This window comes from Erinaceus europaeus, chromosome 5 (assembly GCF_950295315.1).
Source record: "Erinaceus europaeus chromosome 5, mEriEur2.1, whole genome shotgun sequence".
Taxonomy (NCBI): Eukaryota; Metazoa; Chordata; class Mammalia; order Eulipotyphla; family Erinaceidae; genus Erinaceus; species Erinaceus europaeus.
This window is the reverse complement of record NC_080166.1, coordinates 82181092-82196103: the sequence shown is the minus strand read 5'-3', so window position 1 is coordinate 82196103 and position 15012 is coordinate 82181092. Positions and strand designations below refer to the sequence as shown.

General features: G+C 43.0%; 1 protein-coding gene and 1 pseudogene across 5 annotated transcripts in view; both read right to left on the bottom strand.

The window, feature by feature from the left end:
* ANO6 (anoctamin 6) overlaps positions 1-11472 on the bottom strand; it is a 217735-nt gene extending 206263 nt beyond the window's left edge. For 2 of the 5 annotated variants that reach the window (XM_060191445.1, XM_060191446.1), the window contains exon 1: positions 11072-11204. Coding sequence is in view for 3 of the 5 variants with exons in the window: in XM_060191443.1 (XP_060047426.1) it covers positions 11072-11294 (223 nt within the window). In the remaining 2 variants the exon portion in view is untranslated. Of the gene's footprint in view, positions 1-11071 lie in introns of all 5 variants that reach the window. The other 3 variants (XM_060191443.1, XM_060191444.1, XM_060191447.1) reach the window with 3 other exon arrangements.
* Positions 11473-12769: 1297 nt separating this feature from the next.
* On the bottom strand, positions 12770-14755 carry LOC103114911 (proteasome subunit beta type-2-like; annotated as a pseudogene).
* Between the last annotated feature and the right edge of the window lie 257 nt (positions 14756-15012).

The following is a 15012-nucleotide window of genomic DNA, read 5'->3' as shown; positions in this document are numbered from 1 at the left end:
ATCTAAAACAAGCTTTATAAACAAGCCTATAATTTGCATAATTGCGTACTGTGAAAGAACATGTATCTACATGACTTTGACCTACTGCTAAAGTTAAATAAAAAATTACAGAAAAGAGACTGTAAAGACCAATATCCTTTTTTCCTTCTAATTTCAAACACTTGTATTTTAAAATAAGGTGGGGGAAGAGCACCTTCAGCTTTAGAGACTGAAAGCATTAAGTATAAAAGCAACATCTGAACCTCACAAAAGAATATATTTTCTTCCATTTGTATTATTGCTTGCTGAATAAGTTGCTGAAGCAAGTTATTTCAATTGGTATTCAGACATGCAGTCAGGACAGTAATAAATACCATGGCAGACAAAGTTGGCTATTAACCCTTCAACTTGTCTTCTATGCAAATATTCCATCTGATGTTTTGGCTGAATAGTATTCCAATTGTTCTCTGGCCCATGGCCAAAACATTCTATTGTTGACATTTCCATCTAGTCTTCTTTACACTGACTGCTTTGAGTAAGGGATGTTAATTAATTGTACTTGAAAAAAATTGAGGCCAAACAAAAGAAAAACCAAAATAATGACAATGACCTGAGGCAATCATTTGATGGCAGTAAATTCCCACAATCTATACCTTTAACTTATGAGTTATCAGTCAAATGCATTTCCTGGATGAAAGGTAACTGGGAATTATGCTTTTTCTGTTCTAAAACCAGTGATTTTTGTTGTTGCTTTTGTATAGGTCAGCTCCTGAATGCACTGTATCAAAAGCAGATTAAGCAGTTTAAATCCTACAGCAGACAAAGCTACCATTGTAATTGAAAACACAGTTCCTTAACAAATGTTTGTTGAGTATTTATTCTATGAAAAGCATTAGGACTTGCAGGCAGTGGGGTACAAAGGTGAGTGAGATAGTGCTTCTCCCAGTTAAGTCCAGAAGCTTTCTGTTAAGATATACTGAATTGGCTGGAATACAAAACAAAACCTGATACAAGAGTAACAGAAGAATACCTAAAGAATGACCTAGAGTGGAGACTTCTTAAGTCATTTCCACCTAAGGTGCTACAAGTGTCATTCTGAGAAATCAAGGCCAGCTCAACTTCTAGCTAACCTGTGGGATTTTGAACAATATAATCTCCTTTCAAGAATGGCAAAGTTTAAATAGGATGTATCTCTTGACAGAAGTCTATATAGAAGCTTTTGGTCTGGTTTAAAGTTCTTGGTTTTCTACAAAGCAATCAATATACAAAACCATTGCAATCCCTTAAGGAACTGGAAAGGAGGTCTGGAAAGCTTATTTTTTCTAAAGCTGTATTTCTGTCAGATCCCAAGGATAATGAGTATAAGGAGAGGAGGCTGGGGAGCCTCTTTGGAGAGCAATTATTTGACTTGTGAGGATGTAGAAGAGTAATCGTGACCGACGGTTTGAAGCTGAAAATAAGTAGGATTTACAGAAAAAGGGCAGGACTGTGCTCGAAGAAAAAAAATTTAGGAAGAGTATTTTGTTCTGCTGTAGTCTTGACAGTGGTGAGCGTATATGAGCTATACATGCTATGTGTATGTGACATATAGTGTCCCGACCCCAGCAAATAAGACAAGGGTAGCATCAAAGCTCGCTTTCTAAGAAATCTCAGAGCTTTTTTTTAAAAAAAAATATTTATTTTATTTATTTATTCCCTTTTGTTGCTCTTGTTTTATTGTTGTAGTTATTATTGTTGTTGTCGTTGTTGGATAGGACAGAGAGAAATGGAGAGAGGAAGGGAAGACAGAGAGGAGGAGAGAAAGACACCTGCAGACCTGCTTCACTGCTTGTGAAGCGACTCCCCTGCAGGTGGGGAGCCGGGATTCGAACCAGGATCCTTATGCCAGTCCTTGTGCTTTGCGCCACCTGCGCTTAACCCGCTGTGCTACAGCCCTACTCTTCTCAGAGCTTTTAGGAATGCGGAGGTAGGCCCTTGTCTCCGCCCATCCCCTCAGCAGTCAGGCCTCTAGAGGTGGTTTAGCCTCAGTAAGAGCTATGTGGGTTCTCCTAAACCAAGTAACCTTGTGTCCTTCATGGCACCACTGACTTGGTGCCACCGCTGACACTGGTACACATCTTGATTACAACATTAGTCAGATAACGATCTATTCATTCACCTTATCTATCTCCTCCCTAGATAGTGAGACTCTGGAGGTTGGGGACCCTGGAACACAGTGACAATACCAGGTAGAGAATGTGTACACAGCATTTCTAGAACAGATGACTGAAAGAATTCAAAAGGTCAAAGGAGATAAGTCTATTACAACCACAAAGTCACTCAGTATTATGCCACTACGACGATGTTAGAAGAGTGATTTGTTCCTCCAACAATGACTTGATTGGCTTCTACTGTATACCAAGTACTAGTCTAGGCACTAAGATGCAGCTTGGAATACAAAGTTTGATTTCAGGAGGCCTGGCAGTGAGGCACCAGGTTAAGCACATATAGTACAAAGCCCAAGGACCTGCATAAGGATCCCAGCTGGAGCCCCTGGCTCCCCACCTGCAGGGGGTCAGTAAACAAGCAGGAAGCAGGTCTGCAGGTGTCTTTCTCTTCCCTTCTCTGTCTTCTCCTTCCCTCTTTCTTTCTGTCCTACCAAAAAAAAAAGTTTTATTTGGGGGAGGGGTTGGTTTTTTTGATGTGTGTGTGTGTGTGTGTGATCCTTATGCTGGTCCTTGTGCTTTGTGCCATGTGCACTTAGCCTGCTGTGCTACTGCCCAGCCCCCACCAGCACTACCTTTTTAAAAGCAAAATTCAATGCATAACTTTTTTCCTGAAAACCTCCCAGGAGCTCCAAATCACACACAAAATTCTTCAAATGTGACTCAAAAACAGTTCTTCTGAGTGTAGTCCTCCCTGCCTCAATGAACTACAGCTCCAGACCGCTCCTGTCTTCACCACTGCACCTGCCTGGGCCTTCCACACTGGGCCCCGGCAACCTGTCCTACAAAGTGGTCTCCCATCCTCTCCCACAGCTGTCCACACAACTGAGCACTGACACTCCAAATCTCTAGCTCCCAGGCATCCACCTCTCCCTAGCTGAGGGCTGCCTCTACCTCATTCCTAGTCTTCCACCCCCTCATCCTGTACTGAGTCTAGGAAGTTTGCACAACTGATGGTGATAAAGCAAAACTGAGGCTTAAATCAGATTTATCAGCAATTGAGCATGAATCAGGCAGTCAGAGGACAAAGGGTTTGGGGGGAGATAAACTGTGTAAAGAGGAGATGGTGAAGGGGGCTGGGTGGTGGCACACCCAATTAAGTGCACATATTACCATGCATGAGGCCCTGGGTTTGAGCCCCAGCTCCCCACCTGCAGGAGGGAAGCTTTACAAGCAGTGAAAAGTCTGCAGGTCTCTCATTCCCTCTCCCTTTCTTTTTTCTTTTCTTTTTTTAACCAAAACACTGCTCAGCTCTGGCTTATGGTGGTACAGGGAATCAAACCTGGGACTCTGGAGCCTCAAGCATGAGAGTCTCTTTGCATAACCTCTATGCTATCTACCCCCACCCCCCCTCCCCTTCTATGCTCCCATTCCCTCTCAATTTGTCTTACCAAATTAAAAAAAAAAAAAAAAAAGTAGAACGAGAACAAGAAAAAAGAAAAGGAAGGAAAGGAAAGGAAAGGAAAGGAAGAAAAATGGCTACCAGGAGCCATGGATTCATCATGAAGTCCAAGCGATAACCTTGGTGGAAAGAAGAAAGAAAAAGAGAGAGAGAAGAAAGAGAAAGGGGGGGGGAGGAAGGAGGAAGAGAAAGAGAAAACAATGTGAGTGAAAAGAGACTCAATCAAGGCATTCCAGTGATACAGCTGACAGTCACTTTTCAGAGCTGCCCACCCACCTTCCCCGCTAAGGACATGATCATTAGTCACAAGAGGCAAAGCCTGTGTGTGCTCTCATAAACAAATCAGAAACCCAAGCCCACCAATAGACCAATGAAACAAAATCCCTTTGCCTGCACTATCTAATGTGTTCTTCCTAACACTCTACGTTTTGGGGGAAGTTCATGCTCTCAGCCAACTGTGAACCACAAAAATGCATGAAAGAAAATGAAACAGCATGCTGAATGCAATGTCTACATTCTTGCTGTCCAAGGTGTTTCTACCACTTTCCTCATCAACAGAAAGAGACACTAAAGTCATTTCTCTTGAGTGACTGAGAAAGAGAGAGAGAAGTCGGCGGGGGGGTTGGAAATAAAGCTGCCAAGGACCCTCTTATGCACAGCTGAGACACACAGGAAGTACTAGTTCCAGGGCTTGCAAGGACATGGGCCAACATCAGTATGGGGCAAGAAGGTCTACAGCCTGGATAGAACCCTGCAGTTAGTTCTTGAAATATAAGGTTCTTGTACAAAAAAAAAAAAAAGCAAGGAAAAGAAAAGAAAAGAAGTCCTATGACAATGGGTAAACCTTTGGACTCAATTTCTAGTAGCCATAAGCAAAGCAAATATGGAAAAGGCAACATTAGGGCAACTACAGGATGGTTTCATTCATCTGTGGAATTCAGAAAATTGAACACAGGAATTTTAAAATAAACAAATAAAAAGTCAACCTATATCCAAGACTATGGAAAAATGTAGTGGTTATTTAGGGGGAATAGGGGATAGGGGGTGGAAAACACAGACCTTTGGTGGTGGTGATGGCATGACATGCTAATCCTAGTAAATTATAATTTCATCAATCACTATTAATTTAACATTTCAGGGGGAGAGATTTAATCAAGTTCTCTAGCTGCCTAGACTACAGATAGCTCTGAGTATACATATTTTCTTTAGCCTAAATATTTAATGCTTCAGATGTGTAAGATGATCAAATTCTGATACGGAGCTTAAATTGTTCAAGGAACTCTGAAAATATATTTGTAAATACAGTTTTTTTAAATACCCAAACTACCTATATATAACCTTAGGCCAAAGAGACCAAAACCATTTGGGCCTGTCAGTATCTAAGATAGGATGATTAGTAGATACCCCCAAAGGGCACAAAGCATAATGAGGTCAAGTATATTACAGTAGATCCCAACCATTGGATTTTCATTAAAAAATTAATTTAAAAAACAACTAGCGTGGTTATAATAATAATTAACTAATTCTATATTAAACTCTTTCTAAGATGACAAGCGACCCTTCCCATTGTCTATAAGGTCCTTGTGTTTCCTAGTCCTTGAATCTCTAAGATGCCCATTATTTCTTGATGTCTCTTCTCTCTGATCTCTTACCATCATACTGCTTCTGTTGACCTCAATTAAATCAATGCTACCAGTGCTGCCATGCCATGTTATGCTGCTATTGACCTGTTATTATGGATTGTAGCCAAAAACACCAAGCCTGAGATGTCAACCTCTCAACTTCTCTCTCTAATCTGGAGAGATCTTTTCTAACACATGGGACTACCTAGTTCCATTTCAGATGGCACATTACCTAAACAAAGTTACAGACACTAGATACAGGCTAAGGCTTAGGGGACTGGGTACAGGTGTACATGTATCCATAAGCAAGGGGCAATAATGTAACTCAAAGTAAAAGTGCTTAATAGCCCTCTGTGATTAGACTTAGACATAATAAGTCTAGGATCCTAGTAGAAGGGCCTAAAGAAAGTATCATAAATTCTCTAACTGATGAGATTTAGACCAAATACGTTTGGCAATCTAGTAGAAAGGCCCAAAGAAGGCAGACCTCATAAACCTAAAAAAAAAAAAAAAAAAAGTAATACAAAAGCTGGATAAGAGACTGGTGCACCTGATAAGGGCCTTTTGGGCAAATAACAGACCATCCTATCATCTGGGGCCCTAGTGAGGGGGTCCTTGGAATCCCACACACATATGACAGGCCTGTTCTCATTTGCTCTATTCCTACTTTTTGATTTCTGTTCATAAATCATTTTGTCCTGCTTTTTTATCTTACTGCCTTTCAGGCACTAAGTTGCAGATGCTATCATGATTCTATCCTGACTTCCCTCAGCAGACAACCTCAAGAATGTGTCCCTGAATCTTACCTCTCGAGCCCTACCTTATTAGGGAAAGACAGAAACAGGCTGGGTGTATGGATCAACCTGCCAGTGTCCATGTCTGGTGGAGAAGCCATTACAGAAGCCAGAACTCCCACTTTCTGCACAGCAAAAAGAATTTTGGTCCGTGCTCCCAGAGAGGGAGAAATGTTAGGTCTCTGAACTCCACTCCATCAGGACCCAGAAATGGGATGCATTGGATCGACCTCGTGGTGCATCCCGTGAGTACCCATTCATTGGGGAAACTGACGATCCTTCCTAGCCGACTGAATCCACATGGATCCCAGTCACTTTCAAAGCCAGCAACAAGCAGCTCCTGACAGCTTTCAACCTGACCTGTGGACTGGCTACGGAAGAAGGGCAAACGCTAGAAGAAGAAGGACCCAGAAAGAGAAAAAGGGAAAAATGGAAAGATATTCAGAAGTAGTAGTAGATGAAGGTGTGAGTTAGAGAAGGCAGGACCACAGGAAAAAGGGGAAGGGGGGCAAATACATACAAACAAACTATCTAGATAGTTAGATAGTTATAGATATAATAGTTAGCCTATAATTGTAACTTGGGAGAACTGCTGTGGCATCCAATGAAGAGAATGGGGATAGAGAACTCTGATGGTAGGAACAGTGCAGAATTATATTCTTGTTATCTTATAATTTTTAAATCAATATTATGTCAATAATAAAATTAAAAAGAAAAGAAAAAGGCATCCTTAGATGATTTGCCTTTTTAAATTTTTATTTATTTTAAGGAGATAGAGAGAGAAAGATACACACACACCACTGCTCAGCTCTGGCTTATGGTGGTGCTGGGGATTGAACCTGGGTGAAAGTCTCAGGCATGAAAGTCTTTTACATAACCACTATGCTAATCTCTCCAGCCCTAGATTTACCTTTTTTGACTATCTAAATTAGTTTATCTTAACCAAGGAGGCAACCCTCACACAAAGTACTGAACACTGCTCCAAAAAACAAATTCACTCTAAAAGGTCCCAAATTCCAGTCTACCAGAGGACACACTTCCATAGATGCATCTAAAACATCTTTACAATCTAACAAGAGATCCCATGTGGTTTGAAAAGCTTTTCTTTTTCATCTCTTATAAATTAAGGATTGACACTATCAGGTGTTTTACCAATGTTTTACCCAGAATGTGTGTCAAAATAATTCTACTCCCAATTTGAGAGCTAATGTTTATAAAAGGAATGCAGGGATACCTTCAATTTCTGAGTGGGTTTTAAATTATTACACAACTATTAGCAATGGCAATTAAGAACTAGAACATGTCGTTTGGCAGCTTTAACATAGCCCTGCATTACAAAACCAGAAACAGAGGTTAAGGTTATACTCCTCACTAGTCTCCTTGCTCACATTAGAAATCAGAATTATTTTATAAAAGGCTATACTTCACCTACTTCTCATAACCTTTTAGACAGTCTATTTTATAGTGACAACCTGTTCACTAACATGGTAAACACTATCTATTAATCACTGCAGGGGCAGGGCAGTAGTGCAGCAGGTTAAGTGCAAGGACGGGCTCAAGGACCCTGGTTCAAGCCCCCAGCTCCCCACCTGCAGGAGGGTCGCTTCACAGGTCTGCTGGTGTCTTTCTCTCCCCCCTCTGTCTTCCTCTCCTCTCTCAATTTCTCTCTGTCCTATCCAACAACAACAACAATAACAACAAGGGCAACAAAAATGGGGGAAAACGTCCTCTGGAAGGAGCAATGGATTTGTAGTGCAGGCACTAAGCCCCAGCGATAACCCTGGAGGCAAAAAAAAAAAAAAAGGAGGAGGATATAGATGACAAAAACAAAAAACAAACTTTAAAAAAAAATTTTAAATCACTGCTATCCACACTAAATTTGTTTTACAACCAAACACTGTTGAGACCTATGTAAACAATAGTTGTTGCCTAACATTTAAAATAAAGTCAAACTGGGGCCAGCAAAATAGCTCACTTGGACAGTGCTCTGCTTTGCTGTTTGTGTGATCCAAGTTCAAGTCTAGCTTTCATCTCGCTGGCAGAAGCTATGGTGCTGTGGTCTCTTTGTGTCCTTTTCTCTCTCTGCCTCTCTCCCATTGTTTATCTAAAAAAAGTCAGTCTAGACCAGTAACATCCTGGTGATGACAAAAATTTAAGAAATCTTGACCCAACCCCTATATACAGTAAAATATTAACATTAGTAGCCTATGGAGAGTAGAGTAAATGAGAGAAAGAAATATTTAACTTTTAACTTCTTTAACAACAGCAAAAGAACCAGGGTAAGCCAGTAAAAATTGCATCATCAATGAAGAATTAAAAGAGGATCCAATTGCCACACACATTTGAGATGAATTTGGAGAACTAGTCCAAGACCCACTGATGACCCAGTGAAACAAAGCTCATAACCTTTTGCTTAACTTCAATTTCCACTTGCATTTTTACCCTGATCTACCCACAATATTCAATATACTAACAGTAACACTTCACCATAACATAGTATTTTCCTATGAAACAATATAAAAGATTTGCCTGCGATTAATGTCTTTATAAGACCTCCATCTTTTACTAAAGCCTGCTAACTAGTAGCACCTGACATTACCTGAGAGCCAGCATGAAAAAGTAGAAAATGCATTCATCTTCATGAGCCTTCAGAAAGCCCAGGTCTAAATCTTAACTAGCCACACAGGAAGCAAGCAGATCAACCTGGGAACCTCAGAGCCCTCATCTATTAAAAAAAAAAAAAATGATATTGGTTCCCTCCATGAGGACAGATCCTTAATACACTATTGTCAAATGAAAGGTAAAGTTCAACCATGGAGTATAATCTTTTCTTTTCTATTTGAACCCAGCCAACAAGGAAGCTATCAAATTCTCTGGATTTAAATGCACAGTACCTATAATATTAAGAAACAATCTAGATATTTATTTATGGGTGAACGGATCAGAAGATATAAGATAGGTAGATAGATTGATAGGTATTATACACACATATGGACATTATTCAACCAAGGAGAAACGAAGGAATTTGCTCTAATAATAAATGGAATTTGAGGACATATTCTGATTTCACTTATATGTGAAATTGTAAGATGAGTCAATAGAAACAATAAAATGGGGAGCCACGTGGTAGCTCAGCAGGTTAAGTGCACATGGCACAAAGAGCAAGAACCTGTGTAAAGATCCCGGTTCAAGCCCCAGACTCCCCACCTGCAGGGGGGGGGTCCCTTCACAGGCAGTGAAGCAGGTCTGCAGGTGTCTATCTTTCCCCCTCTCTCTCTTCCCCTCCTCTCCATTTCTCTCTGTCCTATCTAACAACAACAACATCAATAACAACAATAATAACTACAACAACAATGAAAAACAACAAAGGGAGCAAAAGGGAATATATATATATATATATATATATATATATATATATATATATATATAAATGGAAATGAGGAAGTAGAGAGATGTTGTTGGAAACCTTCAATCCTAAAACGAATTTTGGGGATCCATGTACACACAGTATGATGAATATTGTTAAAAATACCATAAGCTGGAGAGATAGCATAAGGGTTATGCAAAAGACTGTCAGGTCAGGTCTGGGGCCCCAGGTTCAATCCTCAGCACCACCATAAGCCAAAGCTGAGCAGTGTTTTGTTCTTTCTGTATATCTTTTTTATCTCTCTCATTAAACCAAATAAAGTTTTAAAAAAATAAAGTAAGGCACCTTATTCTGAAAGTTGCAAAAATCAATGAGTAGATCTTAAAAGTTCTCACCACAATAAAAAAGACAGTTACATCAAGTATTGGTGCTATTAGCAACAGTTAATGGTGGTAGTCATTTTACAACACGTAAAGTGTCTATCACTGTACACCTGACATAATGTTATATGTCAACTGCATCTCAACAAGCTGAAATGACAGCAGACAAAAAAAATTACATGTATGTAAAGTGATGGAAATGTTAGCTACAGCGAATGGTAATAGTCATTCTGCAATATACAAGTGTATGAAACGAACACACTGTATACCTTAAACTTACACTGTTACATGTCAACTGCTTCTCAACAAAGCTGAAATGGCAACAAAGATAAAATAAGTAAGTAAATGAGCAGCCTTGGAAATCTGACAGGAAGGAAAAACCAGATCTTCCTTCTAAAATCAAGTTACTTCTACAAGTCCTTACAGAAGACATGACTTTTAGGAATACTGTTATATTTTAAACTGGTCTAGCGTCTTATAGGAAACTGAATCAGAGCAGGCTGAGCAAACCCACATGCTAATTTAATTGCCAGCCTTCCTTAGGGACCTGCTATGTCACGATTCCCGTCCAGGATTCCTCATTAAGGGTCTGACTTACTACTCCTCTCATTGCTTCTTCGCCTCCGCCCATTTTTTTCTTTTTATTATTATTATTATTATTATTATCTTTTCAATAGCTCTTCCTCCGTCCTGCCTACCACTTCGAGGCATTTTTAAGTCCAGCAATGGACACCCCAGGGCCCCCGCACCCCTCTGCCCTCTGGACCCAGAGGAAAAGCCCAGCTTTCTTCTCTCCCCGAGACTTCCTCCCGGATCACTTCACCCAGCGGACAAGAGGGCTCCCCGTCCGCGCCCCGCAGCCGCAAATCCGTACCCGCCCTACCCCGCCGCAGAGCCCGGGCTCGGGGAGGATGAGGCGGTCACACCCGCCCGCCCGCCCCGCCCGGGACTCGCGCCCCGGAATCCCCAGCCACCTCGCTGCAGGCAGAGGAAATGACCCAAAAGTTGCTGCTTCTGAGTCGAGACTTCCGCGCGGCGGATCTGCCCTAGTGCCCACTCGGCGAGGAAGGGTCCGGGGTTGGGGGGTGTTCAAACACAGAGTTGGGGGTTCGCCACCCACCCATCCCCCGCCAGCCTCTCCAGTGGGGCGCAGCTGAGCCGGGAGGCACCCGCATTGCGGCCCCTGGGGACGACGCCGCTTCCTCCTGCCCACCTGGGGGCGCCCCCAAACCCTCCCCGCCCAGCAGGAAGCGCCCACGCAGGGTCCCCCCGCGACTGCTCGGGCCGGCAGGGCAGGGGCACGGGAAGCCACCCCTCACTCACCGATGTCCCCATCGTCGTCGTCCTCCTCCTCCATGTCCAGCAGTACGTCCCTGGTCATCATTGGCATGGCTTTCCCCCGCGGAGGGCGGCTTGCAAGTTGGCGCGAAGTTGGGGGTCCCGGCGCGGGGGCTGCGGTGTGCCGGGGACCGCCCAGCCCGGACTGGGGTGCCGAGCGCTGCTCTGCGCTGCGCGGGGGAGAGCTGCCGGGAGGAGCTCTGAGCATGCCCAGTGGCCGGGCCGCGCCGCCGCCAGCGCTCCCCGGCTTTTATGGGTTAGCGGGAGGAAGTGGGGAGAGCGGCGAGGAGCCGGCTGGGGCGCCCTGCGTGGGTCGTCCCAGCGCGCGCCGGCTGGCGGGAACGCGCGTGCGGGAGGGCGGGTCCGGTGAGCCCCCTGCGCGCCCCCCGCGCGCTCTCCCCAGGTCTTATATGGTCACTTTCGGAGGTTGCAAGGGCTGGCGCGCCGCGGGGCCCTGCAGTGTAGTTCCAGGCGTCCGGGGACTCTTGGAGGGAGCTAGAACTGTCAATCACTCGGACCCCAAAGTTGGGGGCAGGACGGAGGCCAGAGGCCCCACTCTTGACCCAAGTCACTGAAGGGAACCACAGCGGCCAGGAGAGAAAGACTTGCCTGGCCCCGCCCTCGGGAACCCAAATTCCGGGGATGCAAACTTGATCCTGAATAGGCAAAAGACACCAACCCCACCCCCCACCCCCACTTCACCCCCCACCCCCAAACACACACAGGATGGGCAAGCATCAACTCCATTCTGAATCACTGCAAGAAATGCAACCAAAGGGAACAAGTTAATGAAATGGCACATAGTGGAGAGTGAAAGAATGCATTTCTGGAGCTTTAAGGCAGCAACTGGGCTAGTGAAAGAGAATTTCCACTCTTAAGACACATGGAAGGTACAAATATATAGTCATTGCTGCATTGCTGAGGCTTCACTGCTTTTGGTTTACATTCTGGTTTTTGTTTTGGTTTTTCAGATAGAGATAGGCAGAGAGTGAAAGAGACAACTTTCCTCAATGCTCTAGGGCTGGAACCTGAGTCTTACATATGGCAAAGCATTGCACTAGTCAAGTGAGCTAATTCACTAGCCATGACTGACTTTTTTAGAGAGAGAGCAGGAAAGACACCCCAGCACCCAGGCTTCCCTCCCACTGGTGAAAACGAAGCTAGAACCTGGGTTGCCTTTGAGACAAAGCAGACATCCTTCTAGGTGAGCTACCTTGCCAGCCCCACGTGGGGCAATTTGAAAAGCAGTTTTCTTGGACTGAATGTCTGCCTGAAGGTTTTCCAAAGAAACTGGGAAATTCAGCCTTTTTATTTTTTTCAGGTGGGTGGATTCAGCCTTCTCAAAAGTACTAGAAGATGTATTTCAAATTCACTAGCACTTCTCATTGAAATTTTTCTGTTTTTTCCCCACTGAAGTAAAATAAGTATTCCAATAACCCTAAATCTGCAATGCATTTTATCTCCCATATGCTTTTAATTTTTTCAGAAGACACTAAATATTGAGGCCAATCATAGCTGGAAAAACTGTCAGGTATATGCATTATAAAACATGAAGAAATAACTTTTGGGAAAAGATCCAGAAACAATATATATTCATATATTAATATATATAATGTTATTACTATATATGAATGTGTATTAAAATGTACTAATATATACTAGTATGTGTAACATAATCATAGGTTTTTAATCTCTTATATTTATCTTATTAGGGAATAATGAGGTAGAACATAGTAGTCACATAAGTACAACTTCTTTTTTAAATATTTTTATTACTGGATAGAAACAGAAATCAAGAGGGACTGGGGAGATAGAGAGAGAAAGAGACACCTGTAGCCCTACTTCACCACTCATGAAGCTTCCCCCCTGCAAGTGGAGACCAGAGGCTTAAACCTGGGTCCTTGCATACTGTAATGCGGCACTTAAGTAGGTGTGCCACTGCTTGGCCCCCATAAATACAATTTCTTTTTTTAATTTTTTTATATTTATTTATTCCTTTTTGTTGCCCTTGTTTTATTGTTGTCATCATTGTTGGATAGGACAGAGAGAAATGGAGAGAAGAGGGGGAGAGAATGACACCTGCAGACCTGCTTCACCGCCTGTGAAGCGACTCCCCTGCAGGTGGGGAGCCAGGGGCTTGAAACGGGATCCTTAAGCCAGTCCTTGCGCTTTGCGCCACCTGTGCTTAACCAGCTGTGCTACCGCCCAATTCCCAAATAAAATTTCTTATCTCCTCATGGCATGTATCTAGACACCACTCCTACTGCCAACAGATGTCCTCTTCTACCACCCAGCATTTGGTCTCCAAGATCTTCTCTTGTCACCCAAAGTGACATAAATGAGATCTCATCATTTCTTACACTGGGGTCTTATTCCATTGTATGTATATATAGACCACAGTTTTCTTTTTATTATTTTTTTTTAGTATTTTGATTTTTTAATTTGTTTTTTTAGTCATATTCAGATTTACTCTTAATTAACAATCTATCAAGAGTACACTTCAAAAGAGTAGAAAAAATAAAGAAGCCCATCAAAAATAATCCCCTGCAAGTGGGAGGGAGGGCATGTCGTTAAGAACCTTGTTTAGGGAAGGAAATGTTGTCTAGGTCATGGATGCCATTTCTGTCAATGATCTGAACACTGAAGGTTGGCAGATTAAGGATGAAGCATTTCTGGAGCTCCTCTAGACATTTCCGAAGAAGTTCCACTGCACTCTCACGAGAGATATTTGATGTGTAGTATCGGTCCAGGATACTGAGAGTCAGGAAGGCACCATAGCCGTGGGCTGCGAAAGGGGCCTTGGCCAAGGCTGCCAGCTAGTCCATGTAGTAGAGCGCTGGACCCTCATGCTCATTATAGTCAGCCAACAGGAGGTTGACATGATATGGGGACCGACTCCGAAGACAGTCAGCCAGGTTTCCGAGTGTAAAATTAGCTGCGGCTGTGAGAGACAGTTCATACCCATTTCGCATTTTATAAAGTTGTACATTTTTCTGAATATATTCTGAAAATTGTACAGTGTTTCCAGCCTCTCCAACACAAAGGAGGAAGATTTTTTTCACTCATCTTAAATATCTTGTCATGATCGTCCTTCATCAGGACAATATTGCTAGCAGCCATGCGGTCAGAGGTAACAAGGACATGGTCAGGCCCCTGAATGTCTCTGAGGTACTCCATGGTGGCGGGAGGTCAGGGGCTGAAGGTTCCACTGAGCGCGAAAGGAAACATTGGGAGTCAGGCTGTAGCACAGCGGGTAAAGTAAGCTCAGGTGGCACAAAGTGCAAGGACTGGTGTAAGGATCCTGGTTTGAGCCCTGGCTCCCCACCTGCAGGGGAGTCGCTTCACAGGTGGTGAAGCAGGTGTACAGGTGTCTTTCTCTCCCGCTCTCTGTCTTCCCCTCCTTTCTCCATTTCTCTCTGTCCTATCCAACAATGATGACAACAATAACTACAACAATAAAAACAACAAAGGCAATAAATAAATACAATTTTTAAAAAAATAATAATAAATCCTTAAAAAAAAAAAGAAAACATTGACTAAACCATAGGATAAGAAGGGTAAAACTTTGCACAATTCCCACCACCAGAACTCTGCTTTGATAGATGATTAGCTTTGAAACAATGGAAGCCCTCGAGACAAGTTTCATTTCCCCCTGGGCAGGCCATTTTCCCCTCAGGTAGACCATTTATCAGAAACAGTGACACAACACATAGTTGTGGTAGCAAACATGATTTCATCCATTGTATGTTGCAAGGAACATTCCCCCTTTGAAGATTGCTCCCCCTCCTCCTCCTCCAGCACTTCCCCCCTCCTTCCCCAAAGCCTTATAATGCCTGTGTTCACAATAAAATTTAGAGCTTGATCAGAAACTTGACTTGCTCTCGTTCTTCGCGTCTCTTGTCCCTATCATTTCAGGTCTCATTGGG